Source organism: Neophocaena asiaeorientalis, unplaced genomic scaffold (genome assembly GCF_003031525.2).
Source record: "Neophocaena asiaeorientalis asiaeorientalis breed wild unplaced genomic scaffold, Neophocaena_asiaeorientalis_V1.1 scaffold221, whole genome shotgun sequence".
In the NCBI taxonomy this organism is placed as follows: domain Eukaryota; kingdom Metazoa; phylum Chordata; class Mammalia; order Artiodactyla; family Phocoenidae; genus Neophocaena; species Neophocaena asiaeorientalis.
Window position 1 is genome coordinate 962394 of NW_020173766.1, and position 27675 is coordinate 990068.

General features: G+C 37.0%; 1 protein-coding gene across 5 annotated transcripts in view; it reads right to left on the bottom strand.

Moving 5' to 3' along the window:
• The window catches only part of SETD2 (SET domain containing 2, histone lysine methyltransferase), an 84266-nt gene that overhangs the window by 49459 nt on the left and 7132 nt on the right, over positions 1 to 27675 (bottom strand). For all 5 annotated transcript variants that reach the window (XR_003003969.1, XR_003003970.1, XR_003003971.1 and 2 more), the window contains exons 3-11: positions 25688 to 25819; positions 22779 to 22907; positions 19367 to 19490; positions 17891 to 17968; positions 15873 to 15970; positions 13680 to 13806; positions 5648 to 5782; positions 4777 to 4896; positions 2697 to 3359 (exon numbers count right to left, since the gene is read on the bottom strand). Coding sequence is in view for 2 of the 5 variants with exons in the window: in XM_024751375.1 (XP_024607143.1) it covers positions 2697 to 3359; positions 4777 to 4896; positions 5648 to 5782; positions 13680 to 13806; positions 15873 to 15970; positions 17891 to 17968; positions 19367 to 19490; positions 22779 to 22907; positions 25688 to 25819 (1606 nt within the window). In the remaining 3 variants the exon portion in view is untranslated. The remainder of the gene's footprint in view (positions 1 to 2696; positions 3360 to 4776; positions 4897 to 5647; positions 5783 to 13679; positions 13807 to 15872; positions 15971 to 17890; positions 17969 to 19366; positions 19491 to 22778; positions 22908 to 25687; positions 25820 to 27675) is intronic.

Consider the following 27675-nt stretch of genomic DNA (forward strand, 5'->3'; position numbering starts at 1 on the left):
CAGATCTGGGAGGACAAAGAGTAATTCATGAAGCTTCATTCCCTTCCCTCCCACCCTCTTTCATTTACTGATGATCCCTATAGTCTGCCTTCACAGCAAAATCAAGATTAAGAAATCTGAAGCAACCTCTTTCAGTTCTTCACTCCATCCAGTATGTAGAAAGGACAAGTGGAACACATGTCCAGCAATGTTACAGTGGCCCAGGAAGGTCAGGGAAGCTTGGAGTGGCTAACATAACCACAATCTTAGATCAATGCTTTTTAGTATAATCTTGAAATTAACATCAGCAACTAACACATGCTTGGCAACAGGTGCTTAATAAAAGTTGGTTGAATAACATATTTTCTTTTCTGCCAACATCTACTTGAACACACAGGTGGAAGTCAGACAGAAGTAGTTAACTCTTTCAATGCCGGGAATAGGATGGATATATAGTAATCACATCAAGTCAAGGTGTTTCTCTAAAACATGTTCAAATTATGGGTTCCCTAGCTGAAGTATATTTTTTAAGGACAACTATAACCGGTTTTGAAATTAGAACCATGGTGAATGTTAATTAGAATGATAGATGAATAAGAACCCCAGCACCAATGCATAACAAAACATCACAGTTCAGGCAAGCAAAAACATTTCTCAGTAATGCAATTCTAGATGGGTAATGATTCCAGAGCAAACTATAAAGTTTGAGGAAGGAGGATTTTATTTAATAACTTCCTTGATGCTAAGAATTGGGATAAATCCAAAGTATGAACGTTAAGAAGAATATATTTTAGGTACAAATAAAATTTTAAACCTCAAGTCAAGAGGATCATCAGTCTACACAGTACTGTGCAACCACTTCGATCTTTCAGATAGGAGTGAAGAGGACAAGCAAGGGAAGAAATAATTGTGTAGGACTCAAAAACATTTATGTCTGGAGTGTGAGTTTAAAGTACCAGTTATATCTAATTGAGTTAAGGATATTCCAGAGAATAATTTATATCATTACAATTATAATAAAAAAAAACTACCATACAGAGAAACAAAAACATTTACTTATTCCAGATTTCAAGAAGAGACAGGTTTTTAAGAAATTAAGATGATTATGTCTTTTTTTTTTTTTTTAATTACGTCAACCAGAGCCTTCTCAGGCAAAAGTGAACTACTAGGTCTACAATCCCCCTCTCTATGAAACTATGTCTGTAAGGTCTTTTCTACCTTCACCTGAGTGCCTGTCTCCATTTCCACCTTCCTTACTGAGCCAATCATAGTACAGGCTCTACTAGCAGTCTCCAAACACAAGAGGGACTTCGTCCAGGGACTCCTGTGCCCTCACAAAGCAGCCTTAAATAAAGGTTCACACAAATGACTGTCCCAGCAGCTCTTTCAATTAATTGCAACTCCAGTTCCTGCATTCACATGTTGTGTAATAAACAGATTTACTCTGAATCTTTCCTTTTATATTTATAAAAAGGTCAGATTTCAAATAATAAGGCTGAGTTTATGCTGAACTGTAGGTGATCAAAGAGTAGCATGAGTAAGAGCTCAAATGGGTAAATGAGAGCTGAAACCACACCATACTTAAAACAGGGTCTCAACACAGTAAATTACAAATGCAAAAATAAGCACAGTGCACAACCAACCGACTACACTCATTCTGCTCAGTATAAGGATAATTCCCTATGGGTCAAATGGTAGAATATAATGGGTGAGCTTTGTAGTCATAATTGGGAACAGAGAAGACTCAGGTGTCCATTTTGCTGCAAATCTGTATTCTTGGTTTATCTGGTTGCTTCACCTCTGGCGCAAGAAAGGAGGGACAGAAAAACAGAGGCTAGGTAGTAACCTGTTCCCACAGGGTCCTCAAGACCTGGATCCCAGGATCCCACTTACAATCAGAATTTGCCACATCTCTCCTAGGCTCATCCTGTTATTCACTTCTGTGTTTATCCAAGACCCAGACTGGGTTCTCTGCAAAGAAAACCCTGCACATCATGCTATATACTTTAACAAGTGATTATGCAAGTATTAGATGTAAGGGTTCCAGAACTCTATATTTTTCCTCTCGATAACATCTTCTGGCCAGAAAAATAGGCATTTAAAAGTAGGCCTATTTCAGAAACAACAATAAAACTGAGTAGGAACTAGCTCCATATAATGTTGTTTTACTGGAACAGATATTTATGTTCAATAGTTTGTTTTGGGGTTTTTTTTGTCATGAGACATTCCACCAAGCTAACAAGCATGATTCTATAGCTTTATATGTTCAATCATTATTGATGAGAAGTTGCAAAATTACCTTGGCTTCCAATTAATTTTATTTTTAATTAATTTCTAGTTAATCCAATAAATTAATTTCCAATTATTTTAAACATTCATTTTTTTCTTACATAGACTCAAATGTAGAATCCATATTTGTTACTAAAAGGATTTTTGTTTTTAATGTAAAGACCACTTGAATGACTGAATTTACTGTTGTGATATACTTTTGTAAACAAGGAAAAGGGGGATGTTTGTATATTAGTTTGGCTGGTATCTCTGGCCAAGGTTTAAAAGACATTATTTATTTATAAAGATATTTATAATTAGCTGACAGAGAGATAGTATTCCATTTTTCAAAAATACAAATAGCTAGAAAAGTAGGTAATTCGACTGAAGGTTTATAGAACTCTAAACCTGGGTAATTCAGGTTAAAATGAACAGAAATGTTTTCTTACCTTTAGGTCTTTCCAACTGTCCAGGAGCTTGGTGGCCAAATCACTTATATCTACTGTTTTATCTGGCTGTTCCTGGCTCCTCTCACTCTCCACATCAGATACACCCTCCTCTTCATCTTGGGATGGTGTTTCCTCAGCAATAGGTTCGTCTAGTTTTGTGCCATTGCTCTCTTTAGGCTCTATTTCAGTGTCAGCCTCTGGTTCAGATGTGGGTAGCTTAATGGCCTCCACAGCAATTTCACTATCAACTTTAGATTCAGGCAGCTGTTGTGTGAGTAGCTGTTGTGACTGTAACTCTTCCTCTTCTTCTATAGGGACGTTTTCTAACTGGTCAAGGTCCTCTTTGCCATCCTTGCCTTCTAGCTCACTGGTAGCATCAGAGATCGCACTGTCCATGCTATTTTCACTTATAATTTTAAGTCTGCGAAACATTAGCTTCTTGGGGGTGTCTGTATCAGCTTCTATGCTCAGCTTGGTGGAAGGATCAGGTGTGTTGAGCGGTGTGTGAGCACGTGATGTATTCTCGCTAGAATACCCATCTCCTTCACTCAGCTGAGGGACAGCAGTCTTGGTTTGAGACCAACGTTGAATAATAGGAAGTACTTTGCTTTCCTCCAACATATTTTTAGTAGGAATGGGTAAATGTTCCAAAGTCTTTATAATCTGATTAAACATAATTTAAAAAAAAACAAACATCACTTTGTACAGCTGACTTTTCAAGCCTCTCCATGGGACTCAGATCAATTCTGTAGAAACAGTGTTTTTTTTTTACTGTCTTATTAAATTAAGACCTAAATCTTGTAACCACAGATGGATTTAAATGTCATAATATTACTTTCCTCTAGTATGGAAGGAAAAGTGTTTGATTTTTTATTTTTTTGGCTGCACCACGAGGCATATGGGATCTTAGTTCCCCAACCAGGGATCAAATCCGTGCCCCCTGCAGTGGAAGCTCAGAGTCTCAACCACTGGACCGCCAGCTAAGTCCCAGAAAAGTGTTTTAATAAGCCTGACCAGCAAGAATAAAATGTGGAGCAGGTGACTGCTCACACATCAAATAGGACTAATTTAATTAATATTCTCTACCAGTAGTTCTCAAACCCAGGTAGATTTTTTAAAAATATAAACACTACTGGACCTCATTCTGGGTATGTTTTTCTAAAAAGTTTCCCAAGTGACTGTGATAAAGGCTTGGGAACTAAGCAACAATATATATTTAAATGTCTTGCATACAAACAAAAAATGCAGATATTACTTAACCTCCTTAGCCTTTGACAAACAGCTGTCTAGCAAAGAGAGACACTCTCTTCATTCTGAGATAACCACCCCCACCCCACACTCTGAAATCCAATAATTTCTTCCAAAGTACTCCCCCAGTGTAGTTCTACAGAAACTCCAAGGCTTCCCCAACTCCTACTTATTGCTGAATCTCCTGGGAGAAGGATGGAGGCAAGACAATCACTCATTTGCCCACTCACGTCTTTGTTTTTAAAAGTATATTATTAAATGACCTGGGGATTATATTAGCACTTATGATTAAAAAGAACTACATTTAAACCAAGTTAGAAAATATTGTGTATTTCACGGGACGGTATAAATATAACAATTCCACTAACGACACTGTCAATGAACATCTATTTAGATCTTTTAAAACAATTTACTCCTCAAAATGTTCTTACTCTTGTCATCCAGAATTCAGCTCTTCATAACTTTTTAGAACCCCAGAATTTAAGTTCCATATGGTTTCCTATCTTTTTAAAATTATGGTTTTAGCAACACACTGGATCTTTCACTTAACTATGATACTAGTATATCTTGCTCTTGCAGTTCCCAACTATGTAGTACTAAGCTTTAAAAGATACCACAGGGAAAACCACTGGGCAAACTCACTTCCAGCAAGGTGTATGTAAAGTTACAGTTATAGGAATGATATTGGGATGATAAAATGATGTAATTATTTAATATGAGTGGTAAATATAGTGCTAAATTCATTATCACTGATATTATCACAATACCCTCAACCTAAATAATAAATATAGTGGTTTTAAGAAACAAGCAGGTCAGCTGAATGTGAACTGACCTCTTCCTGAAGCTTCTGATTACTTTCCCGGCCATCACCTAGTTCTGCCATCCAGATCCACAACAAAGACAGCCCATGACGTTCCAGAAAGGACTTCAGGCAAGACTGTGAATGTGTGTTCTTCCATGGGGGAAGCGAAGCAGGATGCAGTGTATTGGGGGGTGGGAGGAGGGAGACACATAATACCACAGAGAGCGTTAAAGAGGGCCCACAGAGAGGACTAGAGTTCATTTACATTCACAAAGAAACCTAGAAACTCTATTTTGATTAATCTACTAGAACTGTGCAATTAATAAATGCTTTAAAGTGAGAGATTATAATCTTTTTTGATACTTAAAATGTCAACCTGGACTTTATAAAGTTCAAATTTTGAAGGATTAAGAAAAAAAATTATATTCACAATTTTTACTGAAAAAGCTAAAACTATAAAAAAATTTAAAAATCTTTTCTTATTATCCAACTTCTTGTGGAATATTTAATAAACTGGAGTAAATATGATTACTGTTAAAATTCCTTGCTTTGAGATCCTATGGTAAAAATGGCCTTGCCATGCTAATAATCAAGCGGCGGTGGGGAGAGACCCTCTATCAAGTGTCATGAATTGTTACACACACAAAAAAAATTCCACCATGTTCTTTGACTGGAGAGAAAACACACAATATCTACTAATAGATTAACTGATGCTGAACTCTTAAGACATTTTTAAGAGTACAAGTTGTCAAAGTCATATAGAACTCACATATCCATTTTAAAAATGAGTAACTCTTCTCATATCAGAATTATTCCTTTTCCCTTCATCATTCTGGATTGTAGTTTAAATGTCCCACCTCAAATTCCGAAATAAAAAATAAATTAATATCAAAGTGTTCACCTGTATGAGCTTGAGACAGGTAAGTTTCTGTTCCAAAGTTTCAATTCTAACCATTAGCCGGGATAAGCTGAGCACCTGGTTTTTATCAGAGAGACCCTCACCATTCTCCATCAGGGCTTCTAGCTCTCCATCCACCTGCCACAGCAAGGAAAAATATCTGGTTATAGACAACAATAACAACAAAACCCCCACTAATCTAAGAGTCAAACAATCTGAAAAGATGCTCGACCTCACCAGTAATAAGGAAAACTAAGACCACAGTAAGAAACCATATTACACTCACTATAAGAAGTCTGATAAAATCAAGTCTAGGCAAAGATGTGGGTCAAAACAAACATTTGTACACTGCTAATGAAAATATAAATTGGTATGATCAATTTGAAAAGCATTTCATTCAATCATCAAATATTTACCAAGCACTTATACATCTAGTATAGTTCTAGGTGTGAAGACATTGCAATGAAGCAAAACAAAAAAATCTGCCTTTATGGGAGGAAGAAAAATTATATTAGGTAAGAAGTATGTCAGGAAAAAAAAAAGTATGTCAGAAAAAATAAAGCATTGAAATAAAGCTTGAAAAATAAATATTTGTATCCCCTATGCCTAGCCGCTGTATACCTAAGAATAAACCCTAGAGAAACTTCTGCGCATGTGTACTCTGGGAATCAGAAGAATGTTCATTGAACAGCCATTCATAAGAGCAAAAAACTGCCAACAATCCAAATGCCTGTGGCCAGGCTGGATAAACCGGCATGTTCACATAATGGCATATACCACAATGAAAGGAATCAAGTGCAGCCAAATGCAACAAAAATTATCAATCTTAGCAAACATAAAACTATGTAAAAAAATAAAGTTACAGAATATTGCATGCTGTATGAATCCGTTTCTCTGCACCTCAAAAACAAATTTTTTATAGATACATATCTGAAAAGTCTATTTTAAGATGGCAAAGGGGACTTCCCTGATGACACTGTGGTTAAGAATCCACGTGCCAATGCAGGGGACACAGGTTCTATCCCTGACCCGGGAAGATCCCACATGCCGCAGAGCAACTAAGCCCGTGGCCACAACTACTGAGCCTGCGCTCCAGAGCCCAAGAGCCACAACTACTGAGCCCACATGCCACAACTACTGAAGTCTGCACACCTATAGCCCGTGCTCCACAACAAGAGAAGCCACCACAAGAAGCCCGCATACCACAATGAAGATTAGACCCCGCTCACCGCAACTAGAGAAAGCCTGCGTGCAGCAACGAAGACCCAACGCAGCCATAAATAAATAAATAAATAAATGATTTTTTGTTTGTTTTTAAAAAAGGGCAAGGGAGGTAAGACACAAAATTCAAAATGGTGGTATCCTCCAGGAGCTATAAGCAGAGAGAAGGAAGCAGAGAATGCTCACAGCACATATAAAGTATAATTATAGGCTTTATAATTTAACATAAATTCTTTGTTCCAAAGATATTAAATAATAGAGAACAACAGCAACAAAAATCAAGGTTCCAAAGGTTGTTTTCTAGCTGTGTTGCAGCAGTTATAAAAGATATAAAGACACCCTCACAGGGCTTCCCTGGTGGCACAGTGGTTGAGAGTCTGCCTGCTGATGCAGGGGACACAGGTTCCTGCCCTGGTCCAGGAAGATCCCACATGCCGCGGAGCGGCTGGGCCCGTGAGCCATGGCCGCTGAGCCTGCGCTCCACAACAGGAGAGGCCACAACAGCGAGAGGGCCGCATACAGCAAAAAAAAAAAAAGAAAAAAGAAAGAAATGAGAGTCACCAGAAATGAATTCACCGAAGTGGGGTTAGAAATAGGTAAGATAAATACAGGAGGAGGGAGGAGGGAGGAAGCAGAAGGAAAAGTCTGAACAACCAGAAATGGAAAATTATGACAGTGCATACTATGCTCAGCCTGGCTGGAGTGGATAAGGTGCAGTGAGGAATTGAGAAAAATCTTATCAAAAAGAAGGCTGGTGTTAGAACATCTCAGATGTAATATAAAAGAATCTGGATTTGATGAGACTAAGCAAGAGAGCTCTATTACTGAATCCCAAAAAGGGAATAATATGATCAAAATGGAATTTGAGAATAATTAGTCTGACAAAAACAGGATGAAATCTAGACAAGATAGAGATTGAAGGAGAAGAGATATAAACGACAGCATTAAATCAACTTGACATGCAATGATAAAAGTACAGAATGAGCTGATAATAAATTAGAGAAAAGCAAATATAAAAGAAAATATCTTGAAATTTTCTGTTACTTAACTGGCTAAGTGTCTCACTTAATATAATTTTAGGCAAGGCATTGAAACATTTCTATTTCATATTATACCCCAAAACTCTTATTATGGTATATAGAACAAAAATAAACGAGAAAATATAAAATGCTGCCTGCAAGAAGTTGAAGATACATAAACTCATATTTTCCTTCTAAAAAGTACATTTGAGGCTCATCCTTTTTCGTTTCCAGTATTATTTCTTAGGTTTTGAAGAGATTAAATACATGAACAGAAGAGCCAATTTACAGTTAAATCTTAATGTAAGACAATTTCCTTAAAGATGTTTTTTTCCTTGCAAAACCTAAATGTAAAAATTTCCTGTGTCCCAAATTCCAGAGGATTAGCATAGGAAAGACCAAAGGCTTTAAAATACTACTTTCCCTCTCAAATACAAGAATCTTGCTTTTGACAGTTTTGAGATGTAAAAATTCACTGAGCTTATATTTCCTTTTGGGGTTATTTCCTTTTCATAATTAGGCATGTAATCTGAAAAGTTAAAACTGAGTTGTTACTTTCATTCATCAATAAATTGAGTAGATATTACTGTATAAAAGGCACTACTGGGATATAAAAAAGTAGCATTCTTAAGGAAATAAACAGTAAAAATGTAGAAGTATAAATAAAATTTTGCAAACAAAATACAGAAGGTGGACAACCTTTGAACATTCCTACTATAATGATAAGCTTAATGGTTGTATTACATAAAAGTAAGCATGCCAATCCTAGTGGTGATATGATACATCTTCCATAATTTTGGGTACCCAAGTGAACAATCAATTGTGGAATTAATAACTTTTAGGACACCTACAGGGGAGGAAGCCAGGAGATGACTGACATTGACTGCTTTCATTAAATTTACTAAAAGTATTTATTTTTCATTTATGGGTCACCACCTTCCAAAAAGGATTTGTGGTAAGTATAAGGAGGATTAGGATGTATTTTAATAAATTACTGATAAATGAAAATTTATATGTATATACACAATTCTATAGCACTTAAAATTTTATTCTGTTAATTACCTAATCAGTTCAAGAAAAATGTTTATTCTTTATTTTGGGGTATGAACTGTCTTTAATGGGTCTAAAGCACCATTGTTAATACATTCTGATAAATATAACATACGATTAGAAAAGTATATAAACAATTAGTAAATAAACAGGTTTAATAAACAGTTGAGCAATATCCATGGCAACCAACACTCAGGTAAAAGGGAGGGTGGGGGGATGGGGAGGACACTGCCAGTGTTCCTGAGGTGCTCCATGTGCCCCTTCCTTGTTATAATACCTTCTCTTCTTAACTCTAGAGACAATGTCTCCTAACTTCTTAGGAAATAGTTCTGATTTTTAAAATAGGTTTACTACATATATTATAAATTCCTAAACATTATAATTTTGTCTGTTTTTAATATTTATGTAAATGAAATCACACTGGACAAAAAATCTTTGTGCCATGGTTCTTTTTCAATCTTTACATTTTAAGTCATCATTGTTGCATGCAACCATAAGTTTCTTTATTTTCATGACTAGTTTTTCATCATATGATTATAATTTATTCATATGTTATTTATTCTAATGTTAATGGGTATTTGAGTTGTTTCTACTTTTTCTAATGCAAGCAATGCTGCTATAATTCCTGATGTGCATTTTAAACAAGTCTCTCTCTGGTTATAGACCTAGGAGTGCAACTGCTGGCTCATATAGTATACATACATTCACCTTTAGTAAATAACACCAAAGTGTTTTCAAAAGTGATTGTATCCATTTACACCTCCACCACCAGTGTATGAGATCTATTGTTCCTGTGTATCATCTGACTTAATTTTTATCAATGTGGTCAGTATGCAAATAACATCTGATAGTAGTTTTAATTTGTACTCCCCTGATTACTAATGAGGTTGCACACCTTTCCACATGTTTACTGGCTATCTGGATTACTAAAGTGTCTATGGAAGTTGTTTATTTTTCTTTTGGGGCTATTTTTTTCTTATTGATTAGACAGAGCTCTCTATATATTCCAGATACTAGGATTTGTTTGTTATCTGCTGAAAGCAACTATTTCCTTTCTTATGTGGCTTTTCACCCTCTTTATTGTGTAAGTTAGTTACTGTTAATTTGTTTCACAAACTCAAAAGAGATTAAGGTAAATTTCAGACTATTCCCTGTTTATAATTTACAAACTACAAATAACATCAGATAATAGTGCGGATTTATTATACCTCCATCAACTAAGTATTTAATTAAGTACCTAGTTTGTGACATATCCAAAGAAGACAATCACCTGTCCTGGAAGAGCTTACAGTTTTTAAGTGGATAAACTGTATGTACATAGCTTCAATTGTAAGAGCAAGGAATAAGAAATGTTCACCAATCAAAGGTTAATATGGGAGGGCAGATGCAGACTACAGTGCCATTAAAATATTCTTGTTAATAGTTAAAATATGCAAAACTATATCTTAAACTGCTGCTATCTTTTCCTTTCCATGGCATCCCCTACCCAAAAGAATTCCAAAAACTAACACTTGGGAATTTCTTTCTTTCCTTTTTTTTTTTTTTTGCTGTACCACACAGTTTGTGGGATCTTAGTTCCCCGACCAGGGATGGAACCCAGGGCTATGGCAGTGAAAGCACCGAGTTCCCTGCCAGGGAACTCCTTAACACTTGGGAATTTCAAGAGGTGCTACTTTTGTGATTCTATTCAACTGTACCTGACCAGAACTCAGAATCTAAGCATCCAGCCACAATTTCAGTAGGAGACCAATCCAATTAAAATCAAAGTGGAGTTAAACTCTTCATTACAGTCAAGGGACAAATGACCCTTCTAGGAACCCAGATTCACTCTGGGTCATTCCTCTATCAGGGCAAAGTTTCATCCAAAGCATCCCTGTTCCAGAACAGCTTCAAATTCACATCTGGAGGGCTTCACTGGTGGTGCAGTGCTTAAGAATCCACCTGCTAATGCAGGGGAAACGGGCTCGAGCCCTGGTCCGGGAAGATCCCACATGCCGCGGAGCAACAAAGCCCGTGCGCCACAACTACTAAGCCTGCGCTCTAGAGCCAGCGAGCCACAACTACTGAAGCCCGCGCACCTAAAGCCCGTGCTCCGCAACAAGAGAAGCCACTGCAATGAGAAACCCATGCACCGCAACAAAGAGTAGCCCCTGCTTGCTGCAACTAAGGGAAAGCCCGTGTGCAGCAACGAAGACCCAAAGCAGCCAAAAATAAATTAATTAATTAAAAAAAAAATTCACATCTGGAGCAACCCATGACTTCAGCCCACCAACTGACTAGATTCACTTTACATCTAATTTAGTCTACAATACCATAAAATATTGATATGGACACACTATTACCAGAATAAAAACAAGCAAGCAAAAACCAGGAATACCTACATCTTGGTCCCTTGGGGTTATTCCTGAATCTCATCAGGAAGGTAGAAAGCCATCTGATATTGTTATGATGGCAGTATAATACCACCCAGGAAACCATCACACTACAACAACACTCCCCACCAATAATGCAGTTTTTAATGTAAGTTTTGAAAACAGAAAATAGCCAAAGGGAAGCTTTTTGGAGATTTTAGCTTAGGTCAACATGTTTAATGACTACTTTGTGGTTGCTCTGGTAAACTATCAATTATATGAAACAAGAGTTAAAAATAAAAGTAATCTAGGGGCTTCCCTGGTGGCGCAGTGGTTGAGAGTCCGCCTGCCGATGCAGGGGACATGGGTTCGTGCCCTGGCCTGGGAAGATCCCACATGCCGCGGAGTGGCTGGGCCCGTGAGCCATGGCCACTGAGCCTGCGCGTCTGGAGCCTGTGCTCCGCAACGGGAGAGGCCACAACAGTGAGAGGCCCGCGTACCACAAAAAAAATTTTTTTTAAATAAAAAAATAAAAGTAACCTTGATGAAGTTTAAAGAAAAATTTCCTGTAATAGTCAGGTCCAAAAGCTAATAGGCTATGACCCAGTGACCCCACTTCCATGGATATACCTTAAAGAAACATGTACAGAAGAGACATGTGCAAAGACATTAAGAGCAAAAGATTGGAAACACAAGTGTTCATCAGTAGGAATATATGTAAATAAACTGTTATATGATGAAAACCTTTACAGCACTTAAAAATGTACATATATATATACATACACATATATCAACATGGAAGAGTAAAAAACAAATTGTGGGGGTTTCCCTGGTGGCGCAGTGGTTAAGAACCCATGCTCTGCAACAAGAGAAGCCACTGCAATGAGAAGCCCGGGCACGGCAATGAAGAGTAGCCCCCACCCACCACAACTAAAGAAAGCCCACGTGCAGCAACGAAGACCCAACACAGCCAAAAAATAAATTAAAATTTTTTTTTAAATTGTAGAAATATATATATATATATCATTTCTAAAATTCTACACAAAGGAACTCAATACAGTTAAAAGCAAAGAAAAGAGCTAGACTAGCTCTTTCCCATCGCTTATTGGGCGACCTTGTAACCTCTGTGCTTTAGTGGTCTCATCTGTAAAAGAGGGAAAATCCTTGTACCTAACTTAAAGGGCTTATTGTGAGAATTAAATGAGTTAATGTGTCAGGCGCTTAGAAGAGTGCTTAGCACACAGTTACAATATATATGCTCTCTAAAAAATAGAGCTGAAGCAACAATAATCTAAAGAGCATTTGTTCATCTTGGGTGGTAGAAGCATGGGTGTTTCTTGTAAACTTTCTCTTTTTGCATTTTTTAAATGACCCTTTTTTTTTTTAATTTTTAAATGGCCCTTTCTAATGCTTCCTGCTATCTAAGTCTTCTTATAGAATTCAGATTCTCAATAACTAATTCTCTCCAATTAATTTGGGTTTACTGACATCACCTTTTAACTATCATATTTTTATCCCTTTCCTGACTTATGTGTTCTACCTGCTCAACTAAATAGTAAGACTGCTGTCATTTATAATTCTTAACATAAGTATGGGTTCCTGAAAAGCCTAGGAATGAGCTAACTGCAAAAGACTCACAGGTGGATTTGCTGGCTAACACCTCTGGCCCCCTGGCTCCTTCCGGCCCTCCACTAAGATTCATAGGTCTGCAGATAGGCCCCAAAATGTGCATTTTTACAATGGACCCTGCCAAGTGGTTCTGAGGTGGAGAAACACTGCTCTGACAAAGGGATCCTCAGAAAAAGGTGGGGGGGGGGATTTTTTAAAAACGATACAAAATTCTTGTCCCAGTTAAGAGCTCCTGTAGTAGCAAGATACCACTCACCTCCAGTTGTGACTCAGGTGAACTGGGGTAGAAAAAAGGCTATCAACCACTGTTCTAATGGATTAAATACAAAGACCATCTGAGACTATCCCTTTCTCACTCTTGGGTTGCCTGTTACCTCTCAAAACTCACCTTACTCTCCAAGGAGGATTTTGAGAGATTTTAAGAACACATGCAAACAAAAGACAAAACAATATTAAAAGATTAGGAATGTAGATCAGACTTATGTGAGTCAACAGATAAACATGTTACTTAGACATAAGATTAGGAGTTTTACAGGCTCTCAAAAACTATTAGCCTGTCTGTTTTCAAGATGCCTTCAATAGTTCTCAGTATCCACGTCTAACCTCCATGAAACAAAAATAGCAATCGTACTTCTTTTCCATGATTATCTCATTTAACCCTGAATTTCTCTGGTTGTAGTTTGACTTTTCAAAGTTCAATCAGGAAAGCTACCTCCCTTCTTAAAATGCACATGGTGACAGTTGAAAGAAGAATGGAACACTTACTGAATCCTTCTTCCGAGATCGTTCTTTCTTCATTTTCCCTCCTGCTGCTCTGATGCTGACTCTATTCTCTCCTCCCAGGTAACCCCGGCAATTAGCCGACCCACAGAAACATTTCTGTGCTTCTTTCCTGTTCGAGGAGCATAAGAAAGATGCCAATTATGTGAAAGTAAACCATAAAAAATGTTGATAGTATAGCAATTACATACAGGAGAAGAGTCAATCCAGCTTAAAGGAAAAAAAGTTTTTTTAAGAGACACCAACAAACCTGATACTAACTAACAGAAATGCCTGAAAATTGCTCTTAAAAGTAAGTCATTCTTTATTAGCTAGACAAAACTAGCCAAGAAATTAATAAGTAATTTCTCCATTTATGAGAGCTTCTACTAATGTATGAAAATAAGAGATCATATATACCTGATGGGGCTAAGAACAAAATTGCTTAAATAGATCCACACCTATAACTTATATGTAAATATTTAACTGACACACAGAACAAAATGTATTATTATGAACAGATATACAGATATAAAAAGCATAATTAGTAAAGGACACTTAGAAGGAAACACGTGGTTATTAAAAGTTATCATTACATAAGGATGAGATACTACTAATAAATATAGTAATAAGTAAATGTAACCATGGAGTCAAGGTAAAGTGGAGGAAAGAATACAGGCCTAAGTCTACAGCCCTCTGGCATTTATTTACTCTGCAACCAGAGCTACCCAAGGAAAACATGAAGGACTATTCCAAAAGTAAACTGATAGATTTAGTATATAACAGTAGCAATCAGAGGCACAAAAATATTTGATAAATACAGCAGGGAATCACAAACAGCACTTAATTTCCAGTTTCCTTTCTTTCAAAGAGGACAGTACAAATACAAGAGGAAAAAAAAAAATAATGGAGCCCTACATGGAACTTGGTCAACCCCAGAATACTTGACCATTGCCTAGATCCACTAGTTTATGAGGTATTGCAAAATGGTGATACCATTACTGCTTCATTTATTAGCTAAAATAACCTCTATAAGGAACTTCCTCTCACCAACTGCTTGGTTTAATCAAAAATTCACTTGGGAAAGGAAGGATAAATGCTTGATTTTTTTCTTCTTTTAATTTTTAAACTAGTGGTTACTCGTAGGGAGAGGGGAAGGGGCAAAAGAGGGATAGGGGATTAAGAGATATAACTATTATGCATAAAATAAATAAGCTACTAGGATGTACTGTACAATAGAGAGAATATAGCCAGTGTTTTGTAGTAACTATAGATGGAACATAACCTTTAAAAATTGTTATTCACTATGTTGTATACCTGTAACTTATGTAATATTGCACATCAACTATACTTCAATTAAAAAAAACCAAAAACTAGTTTCCAAGATCATGAATTGGTTCCTTTCAATTATGACTAATGCGCTTTTATTTTTAAAATGTCATTAAAACTCATGGATTTTATGTAGTGTGTTTCAAACCACTTGCCACTATTATTCTTAATGATGCTCAAGTGTTAATAAGAACTCTCCCACTTTTGGTAAGTGAGATTCTATTCAAGCTATCTCCGAAGTCCCTTTGACATGACCCTCCTAATCTTTTATAACTGGTTTTCTGGTATGAGATAACCCAGAGTCATCTTGTTCAATACCTGTCCCAAAGTTGACACCAGACATTTCTCCGAGGAACCCTGTTCCTTTTAGTGGGGTTTTATTAAAACCACAATATAAATGCTAGGGGTATTCAGTGCTATTGCATCAGTTACTGGTTTTGGTAGAACTAGGTAACAAATTATTTTTCAGAGTACAATATGGTATAGATGAGACATGATAAAGTCATGAACTAATAACTGACAGATGAATTATGGCCACAGAGGGATTCATTATATTGTTCTCTTTATACCATGTCAACACCCTGTTGACATTTCTGTAATAAAAAGTTTTAAAATTACATTAGAAACATAATTATATAAATAAGGCAGCATGAAGTTCAGAGGAGGAACATGTAGTTCCTGTACAATATCCGTTAATGGCCTGAAGTGTCATACAGAAGGAAAATACACAGAACTAAAAGAGAACACTATAGATAAGAACTGACAGTACATATAACTTCTTAGTAATTCACATCTAAGTTTTAGATTCCTATATCTGAACAGTCTATTTCTCCATCAGAAGCAGCAAAACAGAACGGAATCAATACTTACCCATATCTTTGGAACTGATAGTCAAATGTTAACTCTGAGCCTGAAGGAACCAGTTTGGTGGTAAAAAACCCAACTCTCAGTTGTCCATTCACAGTCCACTGAGATGTTGTTTTTAAAAGAAAAGAAATTAGTAACTGGTTAATCTATGTGTGTGTGTGTTTTTTTTAAAAAAAGATCATCATCATCTGCCTTAATTATGCATGTGCCTCTTTAGATAATAAAGGCTTTTCCAAATAGCTAACAGGAAAATTAAAAAACAAAAAACAAAAAAAACTTAAGTATCACGCTTATTTAATGAGCTACCAGATGAATATCATCTATAATTTAACTCTAATAAAAGTAACTGCTGGGGCTTCCCTGGTGGTGCAGTGGTTGAGAGTCCGCCTACCGATGCAGGGGACACGGGTTCGTGCCCCGGTCCGAGAAGATCCCACATGCCGCGGAGCGGCTGGGCCCGTGAGCCATGGCCAATGAGCCCTGCACGTCTGGAGCCTGTGCTCTGCAGCGCGAGAGGCCACAGCAGTGAGGCCCGCGTACCGCAAAAAAAAAAAAAAAAAAGTAACTGCTACTTTAACTTACCTTAATACACATTTCCACACAGTAAAGATTCACTTGTAGTAAAAATAGGCAAATATGGAATGCTTGGTGTCACTGAGTACCAGGTGAATTTGTATTACCTTATGTTAAAAGTAACTATAAGATAAGATGCGGCATGGAAAAAGGAAAACAACAATGCCAGAAGTTTAATTTCATGAAACAGTGGTCATAATGCTGAGTGTAGAGAAAGGGAAGGGAAGCATCAGAGCAGATACATAAACTCAAAAATGAAAATGGGGGTAAATACACAGGGATTGGACCTTGTAGTTCCAGAATACGTAAATTGACTGGAAAGCTCCTGTCCAGACCATTTGAACCTGCTACTGATGAAAAACCCACACTTAAAGAGGTGAAGGGAAACAGTACAGTTGGAGTCTCACAGCTAGACATGTGGCCACCAGCTGCAGGCAGAACTAGAACCAGAACTTAATTAGGTTAAATAATTTCACACTGGGTTCTCCTATTCGTTATATGTTTTGGCTCTTGGAAGAGCTGTATCTAAGATCTATAAGTACAGATATCAAAGGGCAAAAAATATCCAAGGGTCAAAACTATTCAATATGAGAGGAAATCACTGATATATTTTTCTAGGGCGTGGGTCCACAGCTTTCTTAACCTAAAAAAGAACCAATATTCCAATGTGCATATATATGTATCTATATGCTTTTTTTAAAAACTCTAAGCTTAAAACACAAATTAGAGGGTACCAAGATCATTACCTCAAAATATTACATCGAATTCGGTAAATGGATTTATCAAGTGTCAACTGTGTGCCAGGCACAGGGCCATAAAGATAACCAAGACCCAAAGTCTGGCCTTGTTGAGGAGGAGCAGTATATCCACATGCATACCATATATCGTCTCTCTCATCTGTGGCCATTCAGCCCCTTATAAATGTTATTAAAACTACCAAATTTGGCACCTGGATAAGACTGATATAAAATCTGAATATAACAGTACACACTGGACTTCATCAAAATTAAAATTTAGATTTTCATTTCGGCACCTTAAACAATATCTTAAATTTATGGGCAGAGATGTGACAACTGAATGCAACTGGAGTTCCTGGATTGGATCCTAGACTAGAAAAATGACATATGGCAAAACTTGAATAAGGTCTTTAGACTAGTTAGTAGTTAATAGTATTTCCTGGATTGGGTAATTATATTATGGTTACGTTCAATGTAGACATTTGCAGAAGTTAGTGAAGGATAATATATGGGAACTCTGTACTATTTCAGCACTATTTATTATTTTATACATCTAAACTTATTTCAAAATAAATCTTAAGAGTAAGAAAAAAATCATTACAATGATTAAAAAATAATATCCATGTGTACCTTTGGTATAGAATCTAAAATTAACAGTCAGAACAGCAGTCTTGAACAAATATCCCAAACTCTAAATCTACCTCAACTTACTTTTTGAGTCTCACAGTTTGGTTCACAGCTGTGATTCATGAACCGGGAGCAATTTCCTTTCTGAGTGGCATCTATTATCTAGGGAAAAGGATAATTTAACAGTTAAAAATGAGACCTTGGGCTTCCCTGGTGGCGCAGTGGTTGCGAGTCCACCTGCCGATGCAGGGGACGCGGGTTCGTGCCCCGGTCCGGGAGGATCCCACATGCCGCGGAGCGGCTAGGCCCGTGAGCCATGGCCGCTGAGCCTGCGCGTCCGGAGCCTGTGCTCCGCAACGGGAGAGGCCACAACAGAGAGAGGCCCGCGTACCGCAAAAAAAAAAAAAAAATGAGCCCTGGGGGGCTTCCCGGGTGGCGCAGTGGTTGAGCGCCCCCCTGCCGATGCAGGGGACGCGGGTTCGTGCCCCGGTCCGGGAGGATCCCACATGCCGCGGAGCGGCTAGGCCCGTGAGCCATGGCCGCTGAGCCTGCGCGTCCGGAGCCTGTGCTCCGCAACGGGAGAGGCCACAACAGTGAGAGGCCCGCGTACCGCAAAAAAAAAAGAGACCTTAAAACATATGTGCATTTTGCAAAGGCAAGGCATCCAGCAAATTTAAGACCCTTACCCCTAATCCCCCATTCCTTCAGAGAACTCTCTCATATCACTTTACACATCAAAGTGACAAATATCCAACGTCTTCCTCAGAAAGATCTCTAACTATCAACATTTTACCTAGGGGGCAAAATTATCTCCATATCTATCAATGTCTCATTTTCTTTTAGCTATTTCTTACATCCTATTATATTCCAATCTTACTTCAAGTGTTTAAAACTTCATTTTCAAATGCATGTGATACCACAGTGCAGCAGCTCTCAAACTTGAGTATGTATCTGAATCCACTGGAGAGCTTGTTAAAACTCTTGCTGAGCCCACCCTCAGAGTGAGATTCAACAGGTCCTAGTAGGATAGGTCCCTACAACTTACATTTCCAGATTGGATGTAGAGGCAGACATGAGAATCTAGCTAAATTCTAGTAAGCCAGACAGTAACGAGATTTGTAAATGGTACTCCTCACTAAAAAAAAAAAGCTTTTTGGAAAATACTTAATTTTCACAAAAGCATATGCTATTTGTGTCAACGTAATAGGCTTACTGTCACTTTTAAATGGTTTAATAAAAAATAAGTATTTTCAATTTCTCAGCTTTCGTCTTCAATATAAATATTGATAAATATAATCCACATAAACAAAAGCTCTTTGGGGGCCATCAATAGTTTTTAAGAATTGTAGTATGAAGCATGTATGTTTACATTTACATATACATGTAAATACCCCCTCTCCCTCATCCTTTTTGTAAGCAAATAGAAAAAAACTATCCACACTGTTCAGCTCCTTATTTTGGTCACTTAATATATTTTAAAGACCAGTCCATATCAATGACCCCTTTCAAACTCAAGAATTTCCAGATCTGTTTCAAAACAAACACATTCATGCCACTTACCTCATCATTCTTCAGGGCCATGAAATAGTAGTGGATGTTTTTGTTTCGTGCATACTCCTTTACCCGGGCTTTAAACTCTTTATGATCAAGTACCTCTCCACAATATTCCAGGACAAAGGTGTTCCTGGCAAAAGAAAAACAGTATTTCCTGCCTAGGAGATATACGGAAAACACATACTTCCATGCAAAAATAATGAATTTTAAAAACTATTGTAAAGTGGACAGATTTGCTATTACACAAGATGTAATTAAAATATATGTAAAGTGCCTAGCAACTAATCGAGGTTAATTTTCTCCTTCCTAATACTTTTCAAAGAATGTTGACTCTAAGAAGCTTTTATAATTTACACTTATACCAAAATGCATATCCTTGCTCTCACTAGATATTGAAACGAACTTTCAAGTCTGGTTTACATTATCATGAAAACAATGATTCACAACTGAGAAATGGTTGTGAAAAAATCAGAAGCAGTGAAAAATTAGAGGCTTTATGTCCTAAGAAAAAAGAAGGCAACTTAAATACAGCAGCCCTTCTACTATCTTTACTCTCAAAGGTCTCTAATGATGTTAAAGGTCAAATATACCTTTTCTCTGACTGCATTCTCTGTGAGTTTTCTCTAGCATTTATCAACAATCATGATTAAGCTCTCTCCTTGGCTTCTTTCAGTTACCTTCTACCATTGATTGTTCATGTTAATTTACCTATTTCTTCTCTATTGAAGATATTCTCAGTCTCTTCCCTCTCCCTTTATTTTATAAAAGCTCATTCTCACCAATGACTTCAAGTATTACCTCCATGTAAACAAATGCTTCTCTACGGTTTACTCCCAAGTTCTGACCTGAAATGACCTACCCAGAAGTCTTGTCTTACCCTTTCAAAATAAACATGCCCTGGAATTCCCTGGCTGTCCAGTGGTTAGGACTCAGCACTTTCATTGCTGGGGCCTGGGTTCATTCCCTGGTCGGGGAACTAAGACCCCACAAGACGTGCAGAGAGAAAATAAACAAATGTGCCCTAACACTAACCAAAGAGATTTTTAAAATGTAAAAATGTAAATCATTCGTATTTGTTATGATATACTGACATAATCAGTATACTTCTCCTTTTTTTCTTTTTTTTTTGGCCACGCTAAAAAAAATGCTATGTTTAACAGCTTTAAGAAGCCAGAAACAAAAAGCCACATTTATATTTCATATAAATATCTAGAATAGGTAAATCCACAGAGATGGCAGATTTAGAGGTTGCCAAGGGCTGGGAAGAGGGGGCAATAGGGAGAATCTGCTTAATGGGTAAGGGGTTTCCTTTTGGGGTGATAAAAATTTTTGTAACTAGACAGAGGTGATAGCTGCCCAATATTATGAATGTACTAAATGCCACTGAATTGTGCACTTTAAAAAGGCTAATAATATACTGTGTGAATTTTACTCCACCCCCCCACCCCAAAAAAACGAAGTCCCATTTGTTATCCAATAACATTAAGTCAACCTGGACAGCACTGCCTTCCATTCCTACGCCTAAAACTTGAGGGTTTTGGTAAGAATTTGCTTATTTCTTTGGTGGAGTCTGTCATGGTATTTTAACAGTAACTAGCAGTTTGTTCCAAATACCTCCTCCTCATACTGTGCACATCTGACAGTATGCCCTTCTTAAGTGGGAATACTCTACCAGTGAACACCTAAATAGCTTAGAGTTAAAAATTTATAAAATTGGTATTACCATCAGCACATGGAAGTACATGAGTGATGGTGTGGGAATCATGGAAACATTAAGTCCCAGTATATTTTACCAAAGCAGGGTTCTTTGTGAGTAGCTGAGGAAAGCTAAAGAGCTTTAGGAAATTTTAACCAGCTATGTGAACCAGTCACGCATCCTCTCCTCTCTTCTCCCATCTCCTTCCCCATAACAGACATGGACTCCTGAGCCATCAAATAGTCTCTGTTGCATACAACAAGAATTTACGTTAAAGTTAAAGCTATGTTAGTGCAGACTCTGCCAAAAGGCAGTGTCCATTACTACCCCTGTAAGAGAGGGTTATGTCCAAACTGGAGTTCCTTTAAAAAAATTTTAAAAAGACTCTCCAAAAGAAAAGCCTGGCTGGCTTGAGTAGAATAAAAGAAAGCATACCTAAAAACCTGCATCTAGACCAGAGTTAGTGATTTTAGAAATGCACCAGACTGCCTTGGGAAGTACTGAGTTCAATGTTGTTAACAGTGTTCAAGGGAAGCTTAGTCTATTATTTATTTAAAGTATTATACAGGATCCAATGAATTTGGATATGAAACATACTGAGATGATTCTGAGATATTTGTTTCAAATAAACAATTTAAAAATGGTTATAAACCAAAATACTTTGATAATACTTTGCAGAAAAGGGAAATATATGAGGTTCCTACTATCTACTTTTTTATATAATAAAACATGGTTTTTTTCTGGTTGGTTCTTAAAAGGATAAGATCATTTCCTATTTTCACAATAAAAACCAAATGATTTGGCTTTCAAAAGATATATGAGGTTCCTGTCAGAAAACTAAATTACCTGGTGGTGGTGGTGGTGGTGGTTATTATTAGGTTATTTGCTACCTGGTTGCTTTGAATCCCCACAATAAAAAGACTAAAACCCCTCACTCCATTCCAATTCCCATTCAAGTGTGGCCATATGCTTAGGATTCTGAAAGAATAGTTGTGCCTGAATCACTAGAATCAGCAACTGTTTTATTTTCTTCCTTTATTCCTTTGATGTATTTTTAAAAATTCTTCAATCATAAACACATGTAATCTGTATATACTTAACTTTAAAGAAAAAGGTACTCAACTTTCATAAGAATACTTAAATATGCTATATGTAAGAAAATTGGTGGTTAAAGGAAATACCGAATATGGTAGAAAATAAAACTGAACCTTTTATTGCATTACATATAAAAGTTACATGACTTTAGAAGGCAACATTTATTCATTCAAAAATGTTTAATGAGTGCCTATCAAGTATGCTTTAATTCCCTATCTCAATATCCTCAGACACTCTCCACTACTCTTATCCCAACTAAACTTTATATAGATTCAACTTTATAGATTCTGTCCTAACTCCTTTTTATAGTTTCATAGGGATTGTGGGGATCTACAGCAAACACTTGGTAATTACTTGGAATTAAGGTAACATAACTATCAGACAAAGAAGGACCGGCCTAGTCCAAATATCACAAGGGACAAACTGCTCTCTCATATACAGACAGAAGAGATTTCTATTTAATTTCGTAAAAGAAGTGAATTTAAAATGAACAAGCTAGCTACCAAGTGGTCATTCTGCACAATAATCATTATTAAACTTCAGTGTAATAGGCAAATTATTTTCCTAAAAAGTATCTAACCAACTTCAACAACACAAATGAAGTGAAAGATGATTAAAACAACTTACGAAGGAAGGTCTTTAGCAGCTCTCAAGCCCCAGCCTTTCTTTTCTGTGAGTATGACTTCCACATCTGCATGCTGTTTTCTTTGAAACCGTCTATTGGAACAATAATCCCCATTTGGACAACGAGAAGAACTGAAATGAGAAAAGGAGAAAATTAATTCTTCAAAGCAGCAAAAGAACCAAAAACATGTTCACTAGAATGTTATGTAAATATATCCATATCTTTATGGCATAATCAGCATATGTGTGGTAAACCTCCAAGTGAGCCTTCCTCAATAATTCTTTCCATCAAGAAGGGATTCCTTAAAATTGAGTGTCTACATTGTTAAACAGATGATGCCCAAAATACAGTCTTGTCAACTGGTCATTACCCCTCCCTGAGTGTCTAAGATACATTTCCAGGCTGCATGTAAGTTTGCAGTACTCTGACAACTATGCAGAGCTAACTTATTTTCAATCAGTGCACCTTCTCTTATATTCCACTCCAATCATCACTAATTTCATCTTCTGGATGTAGCTAACTACTTGAGCTACATTTAAGAGAAACCAAAGTCGTCATTAAACATATCTCTGTTCAGAGTAAGCACAATAAAAACTAGCAAGGCTCCTCCCTCATGGATCCTAGAATAAAAATAAAATCAAAAATTTACTGAATTCTTAATATTCCAAAGCTTACAGATACAAAGGTTTTTAATACTGAGTAAGGCTACAATAAAAATTACCAACTATTTCCAACATATTATTATTTATTGCCAAACCAGTAGTAGTAAGCAACATTTTTACAGATGTCCAACGGATAAAGGATTCACTCTGGAGAGAAGCAGTGAAGGAAAGCTTTCTGGAAGGAGTAGGATTAAAGCAGAATTTCTAATGACACAGAGGATATGGACAGATAAGGAAAACAAGAGGTACAATGACAGTGCCCACCTGTGTGCAGAAATAGGAAACAAGGCCTACTTGAGAAAAGGGGAATAAAATAGCTAAGGATAACTGATAAGAAAGATGGGTTGCTGGAAGATGAAAAGGCAGGTTGTTGATGTACTATGAAGGGCTCTCAATACCAAGGTTATATTTGAACCTAATCTTGAGAACCACTAAGTTTTGAGTGTGAGAATAACAAGAAAAAAGAATTTCTGTACTTCATATCTGTTCAACAAGGTTGACAGGAAAAACCAGAAAAATGCAGAGACTAGGGCAACAATGTCAAATTAGGAGAATACTGTTCTTAATGTCTTCTCTTCTTTTTTAATTAATTAATTAACTTGGCTGCGTTGGGTCTTTGTTGCTGTGCGTGGGCTTTCTCTGGTTGTGGTGAGTGGCGGCTACTCTTAGTTGCAGTGTGCAGGCTTCTCATTGTGGTGGCTTCTCGTTGCGGAGCACAGGCTCTAGGCTCACAGGCTTCCGTAGTTGTGGCACGCGGGCTCAGTAGTTGTGGCTTGTGGGCTCTAGAGCGCAGGCTCAGTAGTTGTGGCGCACAGGCTTAGTTGCTCCGCGGCATGTGGGATCTTCCCAGACCAGGGCTCAAACCCGTGTCCCCTGCATTGGCAGGCGGACTCTTAACCACTGTGCCACCAAGGAAATCCCTCTTCTCTTCTTATATGTTTACTGTCATCTCTGCTTTTAGTTTACATTTAAAAATACCAAAAATGCTTTCTCTTTTTTATTTTTTGAGGTATATGTTTTATTTTTGTAACACTATTACATAAGCAAAACCAAAAACTGAGTTTTGGAAAAAAAACACTTCATTAACACTAAAAATAAGGTACCTACACTATAAATCACCTTAATATTCTTTCCATGTTAAAAATGATACAATTTTCAATCCGACTGGTTTTTTTTTAAAAATCACATTTTTAAATGTAAAGATATTTACTGTTTATATGAAAAATATGGAAGCAAATGTCTATCAACAGAAGATTAATAAATATGGGTTAACTATGAATAGAATACATAATGTAGTCAAGAGAAAGATTTAGATAGGTCTAAATAGGTAGCTCTGAATAGGTCTCCAAAACATATTTAATTAAAAGTGTGGGGACTTCCCTGGTGGCACAGTGGTTAAAGAATCCGCCTGCCAACGCAGGGGACATGCGTTCGAGCCCTGGTCCGGGAGAATCCCAAATGTCCCGGAGCAACTTGGTCCGTGCGCCACAACTACTGAGCCTGTGCTCTAGAGCCCGCGAGCCACAGCTACTGAGGCCCGCGTGCCTAGAGCCCATGCTCTGCAATAAGAGCAGCTACCACGATGAGGGGCCCGTGCACCGTGGCAGGTAGTGGCCCCCACTCGCCCCAACTAGGGAAAGCCCGCGCACAGCAATGAAGTCCCACTGCAGCCAAAGTTACATTAAAGAAAAAATTATTAAAAAAAAGAAAAGTGTGTGTGGCAGGTGAGAGGGAACAAAGTTTCAAAAAGTACATATAGTAAGGATTTCATTTCTACACATAAAAAGAGGAAACGTCTACCCATGCTGGTATAGGCATAAAAATTATCTGGAAAGACTACAAATAGAGGGATTGAGGCTTGGGGGAGTAAGACATTTTACTTTAAGCACTTTTGAAATGTTAGGGTTTTCGCTTATTTTTATAGTAAAAGCTAAAAAATACCAACATTTACCTCTCAGGACGTGAACCTTACAAAAGATAAAAGGAGACTGGGTAAAAATTAGTATTACTATGTTAGCAATAGGGCTACTTTACAGAGCACTTACAATATGTACTATAATCTAACGCACAATGCAAGGGAAATTTGCCTCCTTATAAACACTATTACACATTGGAGATTTCATTGCTCAGAAATACTCCACAATAGGTAGAAGGAGAAAAGTTAAATTTTACTCCTAATAATTATTCTTAAAATTTAGAGACATTTAATAGAATAGTTGAGCAAAAGCAGAGCATTCTAATTTACTTACCATTCAATCATGAGGAGACGATTAAGACAATCTTCCCCGCATGCTATTTCACCTTGAGCTCTTTCATCTTTAGAAAGAGGTGTACACTCACACTGCATTCGCTTAATATCCCGATGGGATTTATTCTTCTTTCTATTGGGTAAAATTTTATTAAAATTGGTTAAAAAAATGTCCTGGCAATGATACAACATACACAATCAAAAATGTGCTAAATCTCACTAGTTTCCCATTTAATGATTCTGGTTAAGTCAATCATTCAAAAAGAAGAAAACATCTAACCACTAAGCATTTATGAGACTGAAAACACTAGGAATTGTATTGCAAAACAGGTGAGAGAGACAATCTCAGCCTTGGCAAATGGGAAGCTGGGGTAAGTTCAGGTCTATCATTTTGGACTCAGTCCTTATTTCCTAGTCCTTGTCATCTAAACCTTGAATTCTGAGCACTTTCAAATGTTAATAGTCATATTTGGCTCCACAGAGAAATAGGAAAACTCATGAATATCAAATAATAACATAGCTGATTAATTAAAGTTAGGTTTAAGAATCAGTCCTCATGGACTTCCCTGCAGTCCAGTGGTTAAGACTCCGCGATTCCACTGCAGGGCGCAAGGGATCAATCCCTGGTCGGGGAACTAGGATCCCGCATGCAGTGCAGCAGCCCAAAAAAAAAAAAGAATCAGGCCTCATGGATATACAAATAATAGTTGACATACAAGGCTAAGGAAGAAAAGGAGTTGCTTTAGAAAGAAAAAGGAGTTTTTAATTAAGAATTTAGCTTAATCAAATCCTTTAGAGAATCCTTTAGCAACATCACTTTTGTACAAATCCTGTTTAAAAGAAGACTGAATGATTTAAAAAAGAAAAAAGAATGACGTATATATTATTATAGAATAGCATTACTACAGAGGACTAAACTTTCTCAGTGTAGATTTGGCGGGGGCAAGATAAACTGTTCGAAATTGACTGGGTTCATAAAAACCTAAGCCAGAGTTCGCAAAGCAAAAGTGAAAATGTGATTATTTACTGGTCTTTTTGTTGAACTCTATTTTTTGATCTTTGTCAAAAAGGAAAAAAAAAATCAAGGACAGACGAATAAGATCCCTTTCTTAAGATTAGGGAACTATGACTTACTCTTCAGCTATTAGACAAGTGAAGAGCACAGCTGCTCTAAGTGACTGTCTTAATCTAACTAATCTGCTTTCATCTCCAACATATGTTCTACTACAGTCTCAGTTTTATAAAGTACCTAGTGTGTCATGATAGTTTCCACTAAGTTTGAGTAACAAGAATGATTCATCTGGATCAATTAAAGATATAATTCATTAATGAGCATAAGAATATGCTTAGCCTGAAGAAAGATGACTAAAGATAAACAAATTATCTTTTTATAAGTACTTAAGAGCTATGTATAAAAACAGTAGCTTTATTTTGTATTGCTCCAAAAGGCCAGATGAGGACTAACGGGCACAGATTTCGCTCAGGTAAGCCTATTTTCACTAGACATAAGAATGCACGTACTATTTTATAATAATTTGTCTTCTTAGTGGCTTCTATAAATGCCCAGCTTATATCAAGCACTTTAAAATGCCTCTCACCAACCAGTTATGTATATGAAACTCACTGAATAAAATCCAGAGGGTTGGGTTGATTAATTTTATTTCTATTCTTTCACAAAGATCATGTAAGTTGTATCAGTCTACTCACAAAATTCTTAAGGAGTACCACTTAAAATATTCAATATTTTGAAGTTAAACCTAATTTACAACTAGTTATAAATGAACGTAATTGTAAGAGGCCCGCTTTATCCTTAAAAAAAAAAAGTTGTTTTTTTTTTTTTGCTTTTTAAATAGGAAAAACTTCTGATGGGTCTAACTTTAAGATGAAGTCTTTTACCTTATCCACAGTGGAAAATGTCTTCATTTTAAAAAATTCTGAATGCTTAAAGGGATGATGGCTAAGTTGATTCTCAACTAGAGGAGAAATTTC